The 17984-nt window shown below is 49.8% G+C and overlaps 1 protein-coding gene across 1 annotated transcript in view; it reads left to right on the forward strand.

The window, feature by feature from the left end:
• The first annotated feature begins 17101 nt into the window (after positions 1-17101).
• trappc14 (trafficking protein particle complex subunit 14) overlaps positions 17102-17984 on the forward strand; it is a 52162-nt gene continuing 51279 nt past the window's right edge. Inside the window, exon 1 of the mRNA XM_043683625.1 lies at positions 17102-17781. Within this exon, the coding sequence (XP_043539560.1) occupies positions 17224-17781 (558 nt within the window). The 5' untranslated portion in view covers positions 17102-17223. The remainder of the gene's footprint in view (positions 17782-17984) is intronic.

Genomic DNA, 17984 nt, shown 5'->3' on the forward strand with positions numbered 1-17984 from the left:
AAGCCTGATTCCTGAAGAAGGGCTTATGCCCGAAACGTCGATTCTCCTGCTCCTTGGATGCTGCCTGACCTGCTGCGCTTTTCCTGCAACACATTTTCAGCTTTTATCAGGACTATCCAAGTTCTTCACTCCCACAACTTTGGAAGTTAGAGGGAAACTTACAGAGCTGCCATAAGTGAGGCTTATGTAGAGATACATAAAAGAGGAGATTTCACTTGGAATGGGTCTGCTTCATTAAAGCGTAGAGCTTATTTAAAAGGGGCAACTATTCTTGAGCTCTCAAAGTGTTGAACCCTCAGAGAATGTGAATTTTGATAAGAGTACACATGTACAGGATGGTGAAGAGTTAGAACTGGGGGGGGTGGAGGAAACGTAATGTTTTTGGTTTGAATGCAAAACGAAAATGCATTTTTGTTTTGCGGGATGGTGCTCCCCAGCAGCAAATTCTGGTTGTGTTTTTGCGTATGTGAAAGGCACTATACAAATGCAAGTCGTCCTATTTATTTCCGTACAGTCACATTAATACGGGTGTTTTGATTCGAGTTCCGGTTTTGTGTTTGGTACTGGATTGTGGGTTAAAATCCTAGAGTTCGTTTTCTCTCTCTTTCTCTCTCACATGTACACAGTACCCTTAACCACATGTTGATTCAAGATGGCGTCTTCACGTCAGCAGTTGGTGGGAGAGTGGGCTGAACCAGGGACATCCACTTCCACAAAAGACAGAGAAAGAAGCTTCATAGGAAGAAACACACGTTTTAGTTCTCTTTAGGAATCAAAGTTCAAGAAAGTTGAAAATAAAATAAAAACCACACAATGACTTTGCAAGATCTCAGTGGGCATGTCGACATCTTTAGAGAGAAGGAAGCAGAGTTAAGGGTACCCTTTTATCAGAACTGGGAGAATTCAAGATTGGACAGAGATTTTAAGCAAGTCAAAAGTGAAACAACTGCTGATGCTGTAGATCAGAAACGAAAAGCAGGAATTGCTGGAAAAGCTCAGCAGGTCTGGCAGCATCTGCGGAGAGAAAGCAGTGTTAAGGTCAAGTGAGGTTCTGAGGAAGGGACACCGGACTGAAATGTTGAGCCTGATTTCTCTCCACAGATGCTGCCAGACCTGCCGAGCTTTTTCCAGCAACGGCCTGGCTTCTCTATCCTCCCAGACTGTGGGAGTGAATTCCACATTTCTGTGACTTACTCAAATTTCACCTTCCGCTTTTATCATGGATCACTAAAGCCTCCGCATCCCAGTCCAGCCTCCATCCTGTGATTGACCCAGAATCACAGAAACCCAACGCCATTTGACTTGTGTTGTGGTTGTGTGGTACTGGACTATGGGTCAAAGTCCTGGGGTTCTCTCTCTCTCTCTCCAACACACACACACACGGTGCTGTTTACCACACGGCAATTCACGTCAGGCCCACACCCACACTCCCTGCGTTTCCCGTGGCTAACCCACCCAACCCGAACACGATGGGACAGTGTAGCACGGCCAATCCACCCTAACCTGCACATCCCTGGGCACTATGGGACAATTTAGTACGGCCAATCCACCCTAACCTGCATATCCATGGATAGTGGGAGGAAACTGGAGCACTCAGAAGAAACCCACGCAGACACGGGGAGAACATGCAAACTCCACACGGTCACCCCAGGCTGGAATCGAACGTGGGTGCCTGGTGCTGTGAGGCAGCAGTGCTAACCACTGAGCCACCGTGCTGGAGTCCTCCAGCTCCTGTGGCAATGTGCACTTTTTATTGGTGTGCAGTAGCTGTGGACAGTGATGATCGAGACTCCAAGCCCTTTGAATCATGTTTCCAATATCCTGCTGTTCCCTCCTGGAAGTATTTACAAATCAGTTTGCAAACTGTTTAATAGAGACACCTTTTTTTGAAAATCATTCATTTGCAAGATGTGGGGGGATCACTGACTAGGCCAGCGTTTATTGCCCATCCCTAATTGCCCAGAGGACAGGTGAGAGTCAACCCCATTGGGTGCAGGTCTGGAGTCACATGTAGGCCAGACCAGGTAAAGATGGCAGTTTCCTTCCCTTCAAGGCCAGGTAAATTTTCCCTCCAACAATAGTCACCATTAGACTCTTAATTCCTTTTTTTTTACCCTTGAAGCTGAATTCAAATTGCACCATCTGCCGTGGTGGGATTTGAACCGAGCTCTCCAGAACATGAGCTGGGTCTGTGGATTAAAGTCCAGCAACAATACCACTAGGCTATTGCCTCCTTCTGGGATACCAGGTACAGGACTTGAGGCAGAGATGGTACGTACTGAACCTCAGGACCAGTTTCTCCCGAGAGCTATAATCTCTCTGTGACCATCCTTGTAAAAAGTTACATCGCATCTTCCCTGGTGTGTGTGAGTCCTAGTTTAATACAGTCAAGACCAAACCGCTTTGGTGAGAAGGACAGGCAAAGAACATAATTACTAAATTAAAAACCACCCAACACCAGGTTATAGTCCAACAGGCCTATTTGGAAGCACTAGCTTTCGAAGCACTGCTCCTTCATCAGGAGGTTGTGAAGAATAAGGTCATAGACACAGAATTTCTAGCAAAAGTTTACAGTGAGATGCAACTGAAATGATGTATTGAACAAACCGGGATTGTTGTTAATGGGTTGCAGATTTTGGTTCATTAATACGTAAATCCCAGAATTACTTTCCAGTCACATTCTTGAGATAACTTAAGATTTTATATAAAAAAAACTCTCATGCACACACTCCCATGCTCTCTCCCTCCCCCTGCCCCTCACATGCACACACACAAACACATAAGTCTATGGGGTGAATTTGCATTTGCAAATACATTTTTTTTTATCAAAAAGTACACAACCTGCAGGCGGTCAATCCATGTAACATTTTATAATTTCCTACTTTGGAAATAGAACCAGTCGGACTCAAGACTGGGATACAGACAGATCCTAACCTCACACCTTTAATACATTGTCTGAGCCGAGATGTTCCTTTTTTGTAATAAAACCTTATGTTATCTCGAGAATGTGACTTTAAAAAAGTTCTGGGATTTGCATATTAATGAACCAAAATCTGCAACCCATTCTAAAAGATGAAAGACTTAACAGCAATCCAGGTTTGTTCAATATATTGTTTTAATTGCATGACACTATGATCTTTTGCTGTACATTCTGGGTCTTATGATCCTGCCCCACTAGTTACCTGATGAAGGAGCAATTCTCCGAAAGCTAGTGCTTCCAAATAAAGCTGTTGGACTATAACCTGGTGTTGTGTGATTTCTAACTTTGTCCACCCCAGACCAACACCAGCTCCTTCACATTATAATGATTAAGGTGAACTTATCTTTGTCGAATCTGATGTGGTGAGTTCCCTGTATGATACAGTCTTCCCAACTTGGCCATGTTCTGTCATGGGAAAAGCTTAGGTGAAATCGGGCTGAGATTGTCTTACAACCCCGAAAGAATGCAAGTAAAGTTGACAACTTTATTTGATTTGATTTATTGTACTGACATGCAGTGGAAAGTATTGTTCTGTGTGCTAACCAGACAAAACATACCTTGCATGAGTACATCAGGGTAACAGAACAGAATGAATATCGAGTTAGAGTCACAGAGAAAGGACAGAGAGAGAGATCAACTCCTACGTGTGAGTCTGATAGCAGCGGGGAAGAAGCTGTTCTTGAATCTGTTAGTACGTGTTTGTGTGTTCTGGAAGAAGATGGAAGAGAGTATAACTGGGGTGGGAGGGGTCTTTGAAGATGGCTGCTTTCCCGAGACAGCAGGTCGTGTCGACAGTGCAAGGAAGGCTGGGTCACCAGATGGACTGGGATACAGCGACTGTGCATATTTTGTTTCAGGACTGATCATTAATATTAAAACTGCATGCCTCAGACTGCACAATGACAAGTTAAATTGAGTGTACATTTGTACGGCTTGTTATTCATTTGCACACACACTCTGTACAGGAAAAGAGAACTCATTCAAAAGATTTTTACAAAGCAGGGATCTGACTAACACGCGTTGTAGAAAGACGAAACTGTGTCCTTTGGAGAAATGTGACAGGGATATTTTTATAATTCGAATTAAATTCCACTTGCATAGATGGGAACTCATTTCATAATTGTTTTTAATCCAGGTACGTAAGGCAAGTGTTCTGGCGTTATCTTAACTGTGGAAAACTGCAATGAAGAAACATGTTAATTTATTAAAATGTTAACCTGACTAGTGTGTCTTTGTTAATTTCCTAACCTTGAGGTCTTCAGTCAGACTGTGCATCTTCTCATTTCTCGATGGGTTTGAAATCTTCCATAGGTTGAGCCCTGAGGACGGGGCGTACTTGCTGTTATGCAGAAAGCATAAGGGACTGTCAGAGAATACAGGAGGATATAGATAGACTGGAGAGTTGGGCGGAAAAGTGGCAGATGGTTTTCAATCCAGACAAATGTGAGGTGATGTGTTTCAGGCAAGACTATTTCTCGAGCGAATTATACAATGAACGGGAGAGCCTTGGGAAAAGTTGATGGGCAGAGAGACCTGGGAGTGCAGGTCCACTGTACCCTGAAGGTTGCTGCACAGGTAGATAGAGTTGTCAAGAAGGCATATGGTATGCTTGCCTTCATTGGACGGGGTATTGAGTACAAGAGCTGGCAAGTCATGTTAACATTGTACAAGACATTCGTTTGGCTGCATTTAGAATACTGTGTACAGTTCTGTTCACCTCATTACCAAAAGGATGTGGACGCATTGGAGGGGGTGCAGGGAAGGTTTACGAGGATGTTGCCTGGAGGGGATGGTGCTAGCAATGAAGAAAGTTGAGTAGGTTTGGTTTATTTTCATTAGAAAAAAGGAGATTGAGGGGGAACCTGATTGAGGTTTATAAAATCATGAAGGGTACAGACAGGGTGGATAGAGACAAGTTTTTTCCCAGGGTGAAGGATTCAATAACGACAGGTCACGCTTTCAAGGTGAGAAGTGGAAAGTTTAAGGGGGGGATACACGCGGCAAGTACTTCACACAGAGTGGTGGGCGTTTGCAACGCATTGCCAGCAGAGATGGTAGAGGCAGGCACGGTAGATTCATTTAAGATGTAGGTTTGCTCCCTGAGCTGTAGGTTTGATATCCAGACGTTTCATTACCTGGCTAGGTAACATCATCAGTGGCGACCTCCAAGTGAAGCTACAAACCTTCACAAACCTTGCAAGATTCATTTAAGATTCGTCTGGATAAATGCATGAGTAGGTGGGGAGCAGAGGGATACGGATGCTTAGGAATTGACCGACAGGTTTCGACAGTACATTTGGATCGGCTCAGGCTTGGTGGGCTGAAGGGCCTGTTCCTGGGCTGGAAATGTTCTTTGTTGCAAATTGTCACTAGCTGAATGACCTCGTTGGAGCTTCCCATGTTGCTGGTCACGGGCCCCATGTGTGTATGTGTATGCGCGTGTGTGGCTGATGTCCCCCACCTCCGACCGCACGTTTGGCGTTTCTGGGACATGGCATTTATCTTTGAACTTGAGATACCTGGTGTTCCTTCTTCCGGTTCCTATTCCATACCTCCTCTTACCAATGGGTGTTCTTGTAGAATTGTGGTCCCTCATACAGGGATTCCTTCCCAGTTGGTGTCATGTGAACAAGGGTCGCCCCGGCCTGGACAACATTTCTTGAGTGAAGCTCTTCATGAAGTCTTTGGAATGCTTCCCACGTTCTCCTCACATTCGAACGCCTTCCCTTTTCCGTAATTTTGATCACCTCAATATGATCACCTCTTATTCTTCTCCGTGGAGAATAAGCCCAATCTCCCTCTGAACAAAGAGACCTTGGAGTGCAGGTTCATAGTCCCTTGAAAGTAGAGCCGCAGTGGACAGGATCGTGAGGGAGGCGTTTCGTATGCTTGCCTTTCTTGGTCAGCCCATTGGGTATAAGAGTTGGAAAGAGTAAATGAGGAGTGATGAAGGGCCTATGTCCGAAATGTTACCTCTCCTGCTCCTCGGATGCTGCCTGACCAGCTGTGCTTTTCCAGCACCACACGTTTTGACCTTATAGGAGCTGGGAGGTCATGTTGTGACTGTACAGGACATTAGTTAGGCCACATTTGGAATTCAGTGTTCAATTCTGGTCTCCCTGCGGTAGGAGGGATGTTCAGAAACTTGAGAGAGTTCAGAAACAATTTACGAGGATATTGCCGGGGTTGGGGGGTTTGAGCTATAAGGAGAGGTTGAATAGGCTGGGGCTGTTTTCCCTGGAGCATTGGAAAATAAGGGGTAACCTTACAGTCAAGGTCTTTTTTCTCAGGTTAGGGGAGTCCAAAGGGGATTCACTAGAATGATACCAGGAATGAGATCTTTTAGATACAGGGGAAGACGAGAACCATAGAGTCGTACAGCTACCATAGCAACAAACATTTTTTACGCAGTTATACAGCACGGAAACAAACCCTTCAGTCCAACTCCTCCATACCGTCCAGATATCCCAACCCAATCTAGTCCCACCTGCCAGCACCCGGCCCATATCCCTCCAAACCCTTCCTATTCATACACCCATCCAAATGCCTCTTAAATGTTGTAATTGTACCAGCCTCCACCACATCCTCTGGCAGCTCATTCCATACACGTACCACATCCTCTGCGTGATAAACTTGCCCCTTAGGTCTCTTTTATATCTTTCCCCTCTCACCCTAAACCTATGCCCTCTAATTCTGGACTCCCCCACCCCAGGGAAAAGACCTTGCCTATTTACCCTATCCATGCCCCTCTATAAGGTCAGCCCTCAGCCTCCGAGGGTCCAGGGAAAACAGCCCCAGCCCTGTGTTACAATAATGGACAGTGTTGATTTGACCGCTTGTAACTTGCCTTTTGTTTTCCTGTGATATAATCACCTTCCTGTTAGTCCCTGCAAATATTCAATTCCGTGTTTGAATAAACTCACACATTCTTTGCCCCTGCCACCCGTTTAATCAGACCACACTCACTAACGTGAGTCCAGTGACGGGATCAGGGGGTTGATGGGTGATCTGGGCTACCTAAGTCCGGATTCTCATCCTGATGAAGGCCTTATGCCCGGAACGTCGAATCCTCCTGCTCCTCGGGCACTGCCTGACCTGCTGCGATTTTCCAGCGCTACGCTCTCTCGACCTCAGAGTGTCAGCGGTGTACTGATCCCACAAAACCAGAACTCCCTCCGCCCAGGTCCCTGCGAGGCTGCAGTGCAAACCACCAAGCAGCCGAAATGTGGTCAGACCAATGATCTGTGGAGATGGAGCGCCCCGTCCTCACCCTGCTTTTCGAAAGCTCGCGTTTCGCCACTTTGCTTTTTATGAAAGACCAACATATTATGAAAGTACCTGTTCTTGCTAACCTAAAGAAATACAAAGAGGATGTTCGCTTTTCTGAGAAAAGGTGAAATTTTTCCCCGTATGAGCGGCACGGTGGCTCAGTGGTTAGTGCTGCGGCCTCACAGCACCAGGGTTCTGGGTTTGATTACAACTTAGGTGTCTGTCTGTGTGGAGTTTGCACACTCTCGCTGTGTCTGCATGGGTTTCCTCCCACAGTCCAAAAATGTGCAGGTTAGGGTGGATTGGCCGTGCTAAATTATCCCATAATGCCCAGGGATGTGCAGGTTAGGGTGGATTGGCCGTGCTAAATTGTTCCATAGTACCCAGGGATGTGCAGGTTAGGGGGGATTGGCCGTGCTAAATTGTCACATAGTGTCCAGGAATGTGCAGGTTAGGGTGGATTGGCCATGCTAAATTGTCCCATAGTGTCCAAGGATGTGCAGGTTAGGGTGGATTGGCCATGCTAAATTGTCCCATAGTGTCCAGGGATGTGCAGGTTAGGGTGGATTGGCCATGCTAAATTGTCCCATAGTGCCCAGGGATGTGTAGGTTAGGGTGGATTGGCCGTGCTAAATTGTCCCACAGTGCCCAGGGATGTGCACGTTAGGGTGGATTGGCCATGCTAAATTGTCCCCTAGTGTCCAGGGATGTGCAGGTTAGGGTGGACTGGCCGTGCTAAATTGCCCATAGTGTTAGGTGTGCTAGTCAGGGGTAAATATAGGGTAGGGGGAATGAGTTTGGGTGGGTTACTCTTTGGAGGGTCAGTGTGGACTTGTTGGGCCGAAGGGCCTGTTTCCATTCTGTAGGGAATCTAATCTAATCATAAATTTATGATTCTTTGCTTTATGTCATTTCAGCTTACGAAAGGTTTCATCGGAGCTTTCCGATAGTGGGGAATCCTGTAGTTATAAACCCTGGATCCTATACGCCTTTCGAATAACCCGGTTTCCACTCGCCTGGCCAGCGATCCCCGAGGTCCCTACGCTCCTGTACTCCCCTCAGAGTTGCACTGTTGAGGCCGGTTCTTCTAAGAAAATACACAAAGGATAAGTGTTTCCCAGCTGCTTTCAGAATGAAGCCAACAGCGTGGGTTCAATTCCTGCTTTGTCTGAGGTTATGACGAATGCTGTACGTCTCTATGACTCTATGCAGGACTTATACACTTAATGGTGAGGTCCTAAGGAGTGTTGCTGAACAAAGAGACCTTGGAGTGCAGGTTCATAGCTCCTTGAAAGTGGAGTCACAGGTAGATAGGATAGTGAAGGCAGCGTTTGGTACGCTTTCCTTTATTGGTCAGAGTATTGAGTACAGGAGTTGGGAGGCCATGCTATGGCTGTACAGGACATTGGTTAGGTCACTTTTGGAACATTTAGTGCAATTCTGGTCTCCTTCCTATCGGAAGGATGTTGTGAAACTTGAAAGGGTTCAGAAAAGATTTACAAGGATGTTGCCAGGGTTGGAGGATTTGAGCTATATGGAGAGGTTGAACAGGCTGGGGCTGTTTTCCCTGGAGCATCGGAGGCTGAGGGGTGACCTTATAGAGGTTTATAAAATCATGAGGGGCATGGATAGGATAAAGGTGTTTTCCCTGGGGTGGGGGGAGTCCTGAACTAGAGGGCATAGGTTTAAGGTGAGAGGGGAAAGATATATAAGAGACCTAAGGGGCAACGTTTTCACGCAGAGGGTGGTGTATGTATGGATTGTGCTGCTAGAGGATGTGGTGGAGGCTGGTACAATTACAGCATTTAAAAGGCACATGGATGGGTATATGAATAGGAAGGGTTTGGAGGGATATGGTCCAAGTGCTGGTAGGTGGGACTAGATTGAGTTAGGAATCTGGTCAGCATGGATGAGTTGGACCGAAGGAAGTGGAGTTGCAGGTCAATAGGATAGTGAAGGCGGCGTTTGGTATGCTTTCCTTTATTGGTCAGAGTATTGAGTACAGGAGTTGGGAGGTCATGCTAAGGCTGTACAGGACATTGGTTCGGCCACTGTTGGAATATTGCATGCAATTCTGGTCTCCTTCCTATCGGAAGGATGTTGTGAAACTTGAAAGGGTTCAGAAAAGATTTACAAGGATGTTGCCAGGGTTGGAGTGTTTGAGCTTTAGGGAGAGGCTGAACAGGCTGGGGCTGTTTTCTCTGGAGCGTCGGAGGCTGAGGGGTGACCGTGCTGTACATCTCTGTGACTCTATGACTGAAAATATTGAGGCAGCAGGACATATCACCCAAAGGGTTGGGAAAGTAGTCAAGGAAACTCAATGTAGAAATTTCCAGGTCAATCCTCAAGTGGAGAGGTACACTTACTGAAAATAATCCAGTGCAAAAAAACCCCAATGTCACAGCACACACAAACCCCTCCTCCTAACTGGAAATAGAGCCAAGATTGACAAATTCCAACTAAAACGACAAGAGGTCAAATTTAATTTTGACAGAACGGACAAACTATTGCCGGAGTTGAGATGATGAGGAGTGAATCAGCTTTGAGAAACCTCAGTAAGACTGGGCCCACTGTCGACTATGTGTTTGCACAAAGCCATTGTCAATGAACGATTATTCCAATGGTGAAAGATTGCAGCGTGCCGCAGTGCAGAGGGAGCTGGGAGTCCTTGTGCATGAATCACAGGAAGTTGGTTTGCAGGTGCAGCAGGTAATTAAGAAGGCAAATGGAATAGTGTCCTTCATTGCTCAAGGGATGGAGTTTAAATTAGAGTGGTGCTGGAAAAGCACAGCAGGTCAGGCAGCATCCGAGGAGCAGGAAAATCGACATTTCGGGCAAAGGCCCTTCATCCTTCCTGATGATGAGTGTTTGCCCGAAACATCGATTTTCCTGCTCCTCGGATGCTGCCTGACCTGCTGTGCTTTTCCAGCACCACTCTAATCCAGACTCTGGTTTCCAGCATCTGCAGTGCTTACTTTTGCCTGAATGGAGTTTAAAAACAGGGAGGTCATGCTGCAGCTGTATAGGGTGCTGGGGAGGCCACACCTGGAGTACTGTGTACAGTTTTGGTCTCCTTACTTGGGAAAGGATGTCCTGGCACTGGAGGGGGCGCAGAGGAGGGTCATTAGGTCGATTCTGGTGTTGAGAGGGTTGGCTCATGAGGAGGGATTGAACAGACTGGGACTATACTCATGGGAATTTCGAAGCATGAGTCGGGGGGATCTTAGAGAAACATATGAAATGATGAAGGGATTAGAAGCAGGGAGGCTGGTTTCACTGGTGGGTCAACTAGGGGGCATCGGGGGGGGGGGAGATGATTTGGGACTGAGTTCAGGAGGAAATTCTTCACCCAAAGGGCTTTGAATCTGTGGAATTCCCTGCCCAGGGAAGTAGTTGAGGCTACCCCATTGAATGTTTTTAGATAGATTTTGGAACAGTAAAGGAATGAAGGGTTAGGGTGAGCGGGCGGGAGAGAGGAGCTGAGTCCATGAAAAGATCAGCCATCTTATTGACTGGTGGAACAGGGCTCAAGGGGCCAGGCGGCCTACTCCTGCTCCTATTTCTGACGGTCTTATGTCAACTTGATCATGTTTTGGAAGGGAACAATCTTTCATCACCGCAGACACATAGGCCTCTCTGGAGAATGTGTGCCTTCATGGCTTCAGAAAAGTGTGAACCCAGCATTTATAGTTGGGTTCTGGCAATAGTTTGTCAGCTCTAAGTTTGACCTCTGGTTGTTTTAGCTCGATTTTGTCACTCTTGGGTTCTATCATCAGCGCTCCAAGAGAAAAGGGCGAACAACTTACTGTGGTGACAGGAACAACACTCCCTGGAGATGGAACGTCACCTGGATGAACGGCCAACGACAATGCACACGCATACCATTAGCAGGTCAAGACTAGGTGTGAAATATAACGGGGAAACCGGGTGGCACGGTGGCACAGTGGTTAGCACTGCTGCCTCACAGCGCCAGAGACCCGGGTTCAATTCCCGCCTCAGGTGACTGACTGTGGGGAGTTTGCACGTTCTCCCCGTGTCTGTGTGGGTTTCCTCCGGGTGCTCCGGTTTCCTCCCACAGTCCAAAGATGTGCAGGTTAAGTGAATTGGCCATGCTAAATTGCCCCTAGTGTTAGGTAAGGGGTAAATGTAGAGGAATGGGTGGTTGTGTTTCGACTTGTTGGGCCGAAGGGCCTGTTTCCACACTGTAAGTAATCTAATCTAAACAGTCCCACCAAAATTGAACAGGATGGGAAGTGGGGTGCCAACATTTTAAAAAAAAAGAAAAAAAAAATATAACGGGGAAACCGTTGGGAATAATGCACGAGGAGAATTGCGTGCTTGGTCACCAACTTGGGGTAACGCTGTGGGCTCACGTTATTCCTTGCCTGGACAGGGGTTAATGCGTGAACGTGGATCCTGGTACCTCTCAGTTGTGTGAAACGCCCACAGCTGGTGGCTGGTGCCTGTTGTTGCACGGTCCGTCCTGATTACAGGGGGGAGGGGAAAGGACGTGGGTAGGGATCTGAAAGCAAGGATGCCAAGTTTTAAAACTGCGAGGCGACATGGGTGAGAGGGCACAGGAAGAGAGTTAGGAGCTGAACAGCTGTATTGTGGGCCAGCTCGTGTTCGTGGAGAGCAGAAGGTGGGAAGCCGACCAGGGAGAGCCTTGGGACAGAATAAAATTGGCAACGGCAATCCTCCTGCAAAGGGGGAAAGCAACCAAACAATACTGTTTTTGTGCTGCTGTTAGATCAGAGGCATTGCACTGCCGTGACGGGAAGTGAGCTGCACTTGGAAGTTGAAAATTGGGGTCTGTTGTTTGTACGCTCAGCCAACACGCATCAATGGCTTTGCAGGCATTTGATCTTTCAAGTGGTATTTGTCTTTGCAAGCGGATGAGAAACGGTTTAATAGTTTGCATCGAATGCTTGTTCCCTTTGTCCCTTGGAGGGATGGTACACTGCGTTAACCAGGGGTGATCCAAATCAGCCAGCCCTGCAAAGACCTCTGCAAATTATTCTCACAAAGGAATGCCTTCCAAAACTGTTCCCTTCACACCACATCCCAGACAGCTCCAGAGGATTGACATTCAACACCACAGATTAACGGTGGAGTTTATTTAAGGGGGGAGTCTGAGTTACCATAGCAACAGGAACCTTCTACACAGAGCTGTACAGCACAGACACAGACCCTTCAGTCTGACTCCTCCATGCCGACCAGATATCCTAAATTAATCTAGTCCCACCTGCCAGCACCCGGCCCGTATCCCTCCAAACCCTTCCTATTCATAAACCCATCCAGATGCCTCTTAAATGTTGTAATTGTACCAGCCTCCACCACATCCTCTGGCAGCTCATTCCATACACGTACCACCCTCTGCGTGAAAAGGTTGCCCCTTAGGTCCCTTTTATATCTTTCCCCTCTCACCTTAAACCTATGCCCTCTAGTTCTGGACTCCCCCACCCCAGGGAAAAGACTTTGTCTATTTACACTATCCATGCCCCTCATGATTTTATAAACCTCTATAAGGTCACCCCTCAGCCTGTGACGCTCCAGGGAAAACAGCCCCAGCCTGTTCAGCCTCTCCCTGTAGCTCAAAATCCTTTAACCCTGGCAACATCCTTGTAAGTCTCTTTTGCACTCTTTTGAGTTTAACCACTTCTTTCCTCGAGCAGGGGAGACCACAACTGAGCACAATGGCCTAACCCATGTCCTGTACAGCCGCAACATGGCCTCCCAACTCCTGTACTCAATACTCTGACCAATAAAGGAAAGCATACCAAACGCCTTCTTCACTATCCTATCTACCTGTGACTCCACTTCCAAGTAACTATGAACCTGCACTCCAAGGTCTCTTTGCTCAGCAACACTCCTTAGGACCTCACCATTAAGTGTGTCAGTGCTGCCCTGATTTGCCTTTCCAAAATGCAGCACCTCACATTTATCTCAATTACATTTTGTCTGCCATTCCTAGGCCCATCTGAATGTCTTTGACCACACCCTGGACACGTTCTGTGATCGTCAGGGGTCGGAATGGCTCTCGAACCCTAAGACATCTGATACTCTGATCACAGCTCCACGCGGCCTCTGAACACCTTGACACAATTTCCGAAGGGCCAATAATCGCATTGTAATGTTAGAGCATGCCATCCAGGTCCTTGGCATTAGCTCTATTCAGTCACGCCATGCCCTAGTGGTATTATCACTAGAATATTAATCTAGAAACGCAGCTAATGTTGCAAGGACCACAGTGGATGGTGGAATTTGGTTTCAATAAAGAATTCTTTTTTCTCTTTATTCATTCACAGGATGAAGGCGTCAATGGCCAGGGCAGGATTCATTGCCCCAAAGGGCAGTTAAGAGTCAACCATGTTGCTATGGGTCTGGAGTCACATGTAGGCCAGACCAGGTAAGGATGGCAGCTTCCTTCCCTAACTGGTGGACCAGATGGGGTTTTCCCCTTGCCAGCTGGCAATGGATTCATGGTTATCATTGGATTCTTAATTCCAGACATTTAGTGAATTCAAAATCCACCATCTGCCAGGAGAAAGTGCGGACCGGAGTTGCTGGAGATCAGAGTCGAGAGTGCGGTGCTGGAAAAGCGCAGCATCCGTGCAGCAGGAGCAGCCTCATTCCTGATGAAGGACTTATGCCTGAAGCATCGATTCTCCTGCCCCTCAGCTGCTGCCTGGCCTGCCGTGCTTTTCCAGCATCACACCTGCACCATCTGCCAGGGTCAAGGATTTGAACCCAGGACCTCACGAACATTACCTGGGTCTCTGGATTAACAGTTCAGCAATAATACCGTTAGGCCATCACCACGAATCCATTGGAATAATCCATCTGTTCACTAATCCCCTTTAGGGATGGAAATCTGCCATCCTTACCTGTGGTCTGGCCCATATGTAACTCTAGGCCCACAGCGATGTGATGGTCTCTTAACTGCCCTCTGAGCCATTAGGGATGGGCAATAAATGCCAGGCATAGGCAGCGATGCCATCATCCAGTGAGTGAATAAAGGAAAAGGAAATGATGTCTGATTGAATGGATACTGAGCTTCCTCCCCGCTTAAGGAAGGCGCTTGATTGACAGGAAGATAAAAGAAGGATTTCAAAGGTTCCCCTGAAGAAATGCAATGTCGTCATCAATGTGTGGGAGACCCTTGTTCAGAAGAAACTGTCTCAGAGGGAGCTCCTGTACATGGAGACGCAATTCTTCAAGAGAGAGAGTCCTTGGCAAGGGACAGTATGGAAAAGAAACTTGAAAACAGGAATGCCAGGGATCTCAGGGCTAAGGATGGACTCCACCTCCCGGAAACACCGAAGGTGTGGTTGGAGGTATGGGTCTGGGATCAGCCACACCCAGAGGCCGTGGCCAGTGAGGTGGAACTTCCCAGGTCAATAACCATTCTCATTGGCCAGCGATTGCTAAAGGTGACAAAGGCAAAATCGCTGTAGTCCCCATTACAGCGAGCGATGACTGGTGGCGGTTTAACCGGAGGGTCACCAAGCTCCAGATGAGGGGAGGGGTTGAGAAGGAGAGTCCTGCGTGGTAACCCCAACCTATGCTAGGATTGAACCCAGTGCGTTGGCATCACCAACAGAGCTAAGTGACTCCAGGCAGGTGGGTGGGGTGCATTAGGCAAAAGTGAGGACTGCAGATGCTGGAGGTCAGAGTCAAGATTAGAGTGGTGAGCAGGTCAGGCAGCATCTGAGGAGCAGGAAAATCAATGTTTCGGGCAGGAGCCCTTCATCAGGAATGACGCTGGGAACTTCCAGGGTGGAGAGATAAATGGGAGAGGGGTGGGGCTGGGGAGAAGGTAGCTAAGAGTGCAATAGGTAGATGGAAGTGGGGATAAAGGTGATAGGCCGGAGAGGAGGGTGGAGCAGATAGGTGGGAAGGAAGATTGTCAGGTAGGACAGTTCATGAGGATGGTGTTGAGTTAGAAGGTTGGAACTGGGGTAAGGGGGGGGGGGGGGGAGGGGAAATGAAGAAACTGGTGAAGTCCAAATTCATGCCCCGGCAGAAGTAAAGGTGTTCTTCCTCCAGGCATTAAGTGGTGAGGCAGCAGCGGTGGAGGAGGCCCAGGACCTGCATGTCCTTGGTAGAGTGGATGGGGGCGTTGAAATGTTCAGCCACGGGGCAGTGGGGTTGATTGGTGCGGGTGTCCCAGAGATGTTCCCTAAAGCGCTCTGCGAAAAGGCATCCAGTCTCCCCAGTGTAAAGGAGACCACACCGGGAGCAACGGATACAATAAATGATATTTGTGGAAGTGCAGGTGAAACTTTAATGGATCCTTGCGTTCCTTTGGAACACATTGTGAGCGTCGACTTGGGGTGGGATCCCCAGCAGCAGGTGGCGATGGTGAGGCAGGAGGAGGAGTGGCTGGATCAGTCAAATGGAGAAAGAAAGAGCGTCTTTGGTAGAGAGAGGGAGAGGGCAGAAGACAAGGGACAGATGTCAGACAAAGGAACTCCTGTGCCCATTATCCTGGTCTCTCCTGTTATTGGGAGTCAGGGTTGGAAAGGAAAATCCTGCAAATGACACTCTCATAGAAAATTGGGGCAGGAGTAGACATTTTTGGCCCTTCAGTCCTAATCTGCCACTCAATATGATGATGGCCGATCATCCAACCCGGTATCCTGTTCCCGCTTTTTCCCACATACCTTTCGATCCCTATGCCTGACTCCTTCCGGCAATGCTTTGGCCTCGACCGCTTTCTGTGACGGAGAATTCCACAGACTCCCCGCTCTCGGGGTGAAGACATCTCAGGATGATCTGCACGATCAACGTGACGCGCCTTCCATACTTCAAAATGGAACTCTGCGGTATTGTTCATGTCCAAGCCAAGTCACCTCCCACGACAAATGGGAAATGGTGGTGGAGGGTGCGGCGTGTCTGCTGGTTGGTCCATAGGGAGACCATTTCCCATCAGTAACGGGGTCGATACACAGCAGGCATAGTTTTGAGGCCAGGAGCAGGGGTTTGAGAGGAGATTGGAGGGGTTTTCTTCACCCTCAGCATGGTCAATGTGTCTCTGGAACTCAGACTGTAGAGGCAGGAACCCTCAAGATATTCAGGAATTATCCTGATGATCACCAATGGCCTAAGTGCTGGGAAATGGGATGAGAAGCGGTGGGTGTTTGATGGCTAGCACTGACACGATGGGCCGAAGGTTGTAAAATTACTACCTCCCACCCAGTCTCTGCTATTCCTCCCCTTCCCGCTGGTCCTCCGGATGGCGCTGCTCTTCCAGATGGCGTTGTCCTTCCGCTGCTCCTCCGAGAGGCGCTGTTGCTGCTCCTCCGGTTGGCGCTGTTCCTTCCGCAGCCGCTGGTCCTCCGAGTGGCGCTGTACCTGGTCCTCCCACACCCCCGCTGGTTGTTGCTCCCTCTCCCAGTCGTTCCTCTCCCGGCCGCCGCTCCTCCAAGTGGCGCTATTCTGGATCCTCCCACCCTGCCAGGTTGTTGCTTCCTTTCCCTGTCGTTCCTATTCCTGCCGTTGCTCCTCCGAGTGGCGCTGTACCGGGTCCTCCCACCCTGGCTGGTTGTTGCTTCCTCTCCCTGTCGTTCCTATTCCGACCGCCGTTCCTCCGAGTGGCGCTGTACCGGGTCCTCCCACACCCCCCGCTGGTTGTTGCTCCCTTTCCCTGCCGTTCCTCCCGCGGCCGCCGCTCCTCCGAGTGGCGCTGTACCGGGTCCTCCCACACCCCCCCGCTGGTTGTTGCTCCCACTCCCTGCCGTTCCTCCCGTGGCCGCCGCTCCTCCGAGTGGCGCTGTACCGGGTCCTCCCACCCTGGCTGGTTGTTGCTCCCTCTCCCTGCCGTTCCTCCCGCGGCCGCCGCTCCTCCGAGTGGCGCTGCCGGACGGATTCGTTGTGCAGGGGGTGTGGTTGGGAGCGGGGCCGGCCGTTGCCATGGTGAAGGGCGGGGGTTAGGCCGGAGCCCGAGCCCGAGCCCGAGCCGGGGCAGGGCAATGGAGTCCCTGTGCGAGTACCTCATGTATTTCCCGGCCGGCCCGGTGCCGGATTACCGGCGTTACCGCGGCCTGCCCCGGCGGGCCCAGCTCTACCTCGGCGAGACCGTGCGCTTCGTGCTGGTGGTGCGCCGCCGGGGGCAGGGCCCGGGCCCGAGCCCGGGCCCGGGGGAGGGGGAGAGCGGCCAGGCCCGGAGCCTCGACCCCCGCAGCTGGAGGGAGCTGTCCGCCTCGCTGTCGGCGCTGGCCAGCGTCTGCCCCGGGCTCCAGCACCGGCACCAGGCCCCGCCGCCGCCGCCGCCGCCGCCTCACCGGCCTCTCCTTCCCGAGGACACCGGGCCCGCACCCCCCTCCCCCGCACCGGCCCCGGGCCCGGGACAACCCGAGGTCGGAGCCGGGCAGCAGCGTCAGGCGGAGGGAGAGGAGCTGGAGCTGGAGCAGGAGGAGGAGCAGGAGGGGGGGGAAGAGGCCGGCGGATTCCGGGAGTGCCGCCCCCTACTCACCCACGGAGGCGGAGGAGGGCGGGTGCCCGGTAAGGAGGGCGGCTCTGGAGGCCAGGTGAGACCCCGGGGGGGGTGGGGGACACAGAGAGAGAGAGAGAGCAGGGGGCTGTTCTGGAACACTGGGTGTCGGGGTGCTCTGGGTGTCGGGGTGCAGGTTCGGTGCACTGGGTGTCGGTCCGGTGCACTGGGTGTCGGGGTGCTCTGGGTGTCGGGGTGCAGGTTCGGTGCACTGGGTGTCGGTCCGGTGCACTGGGTGTC

Source organism: Chiloscyllium plagiosum, chromosome 48 (assembly GCF_004010195.1).
Source record: "Chiloscyllium plagiosum isolate BGI_BamShark_2017 chromosome 48, ASM401019v2, whole genome shotgun sequence".
In the NCBI taxonomy this organism is placed as follows: Eukaryota; Metazoa; Chordata; class Chondrichthyes; order Orectolobiformes; family Hemiscylliidae; genus Chiloscyllium; species Chiloscyllium plagiosum.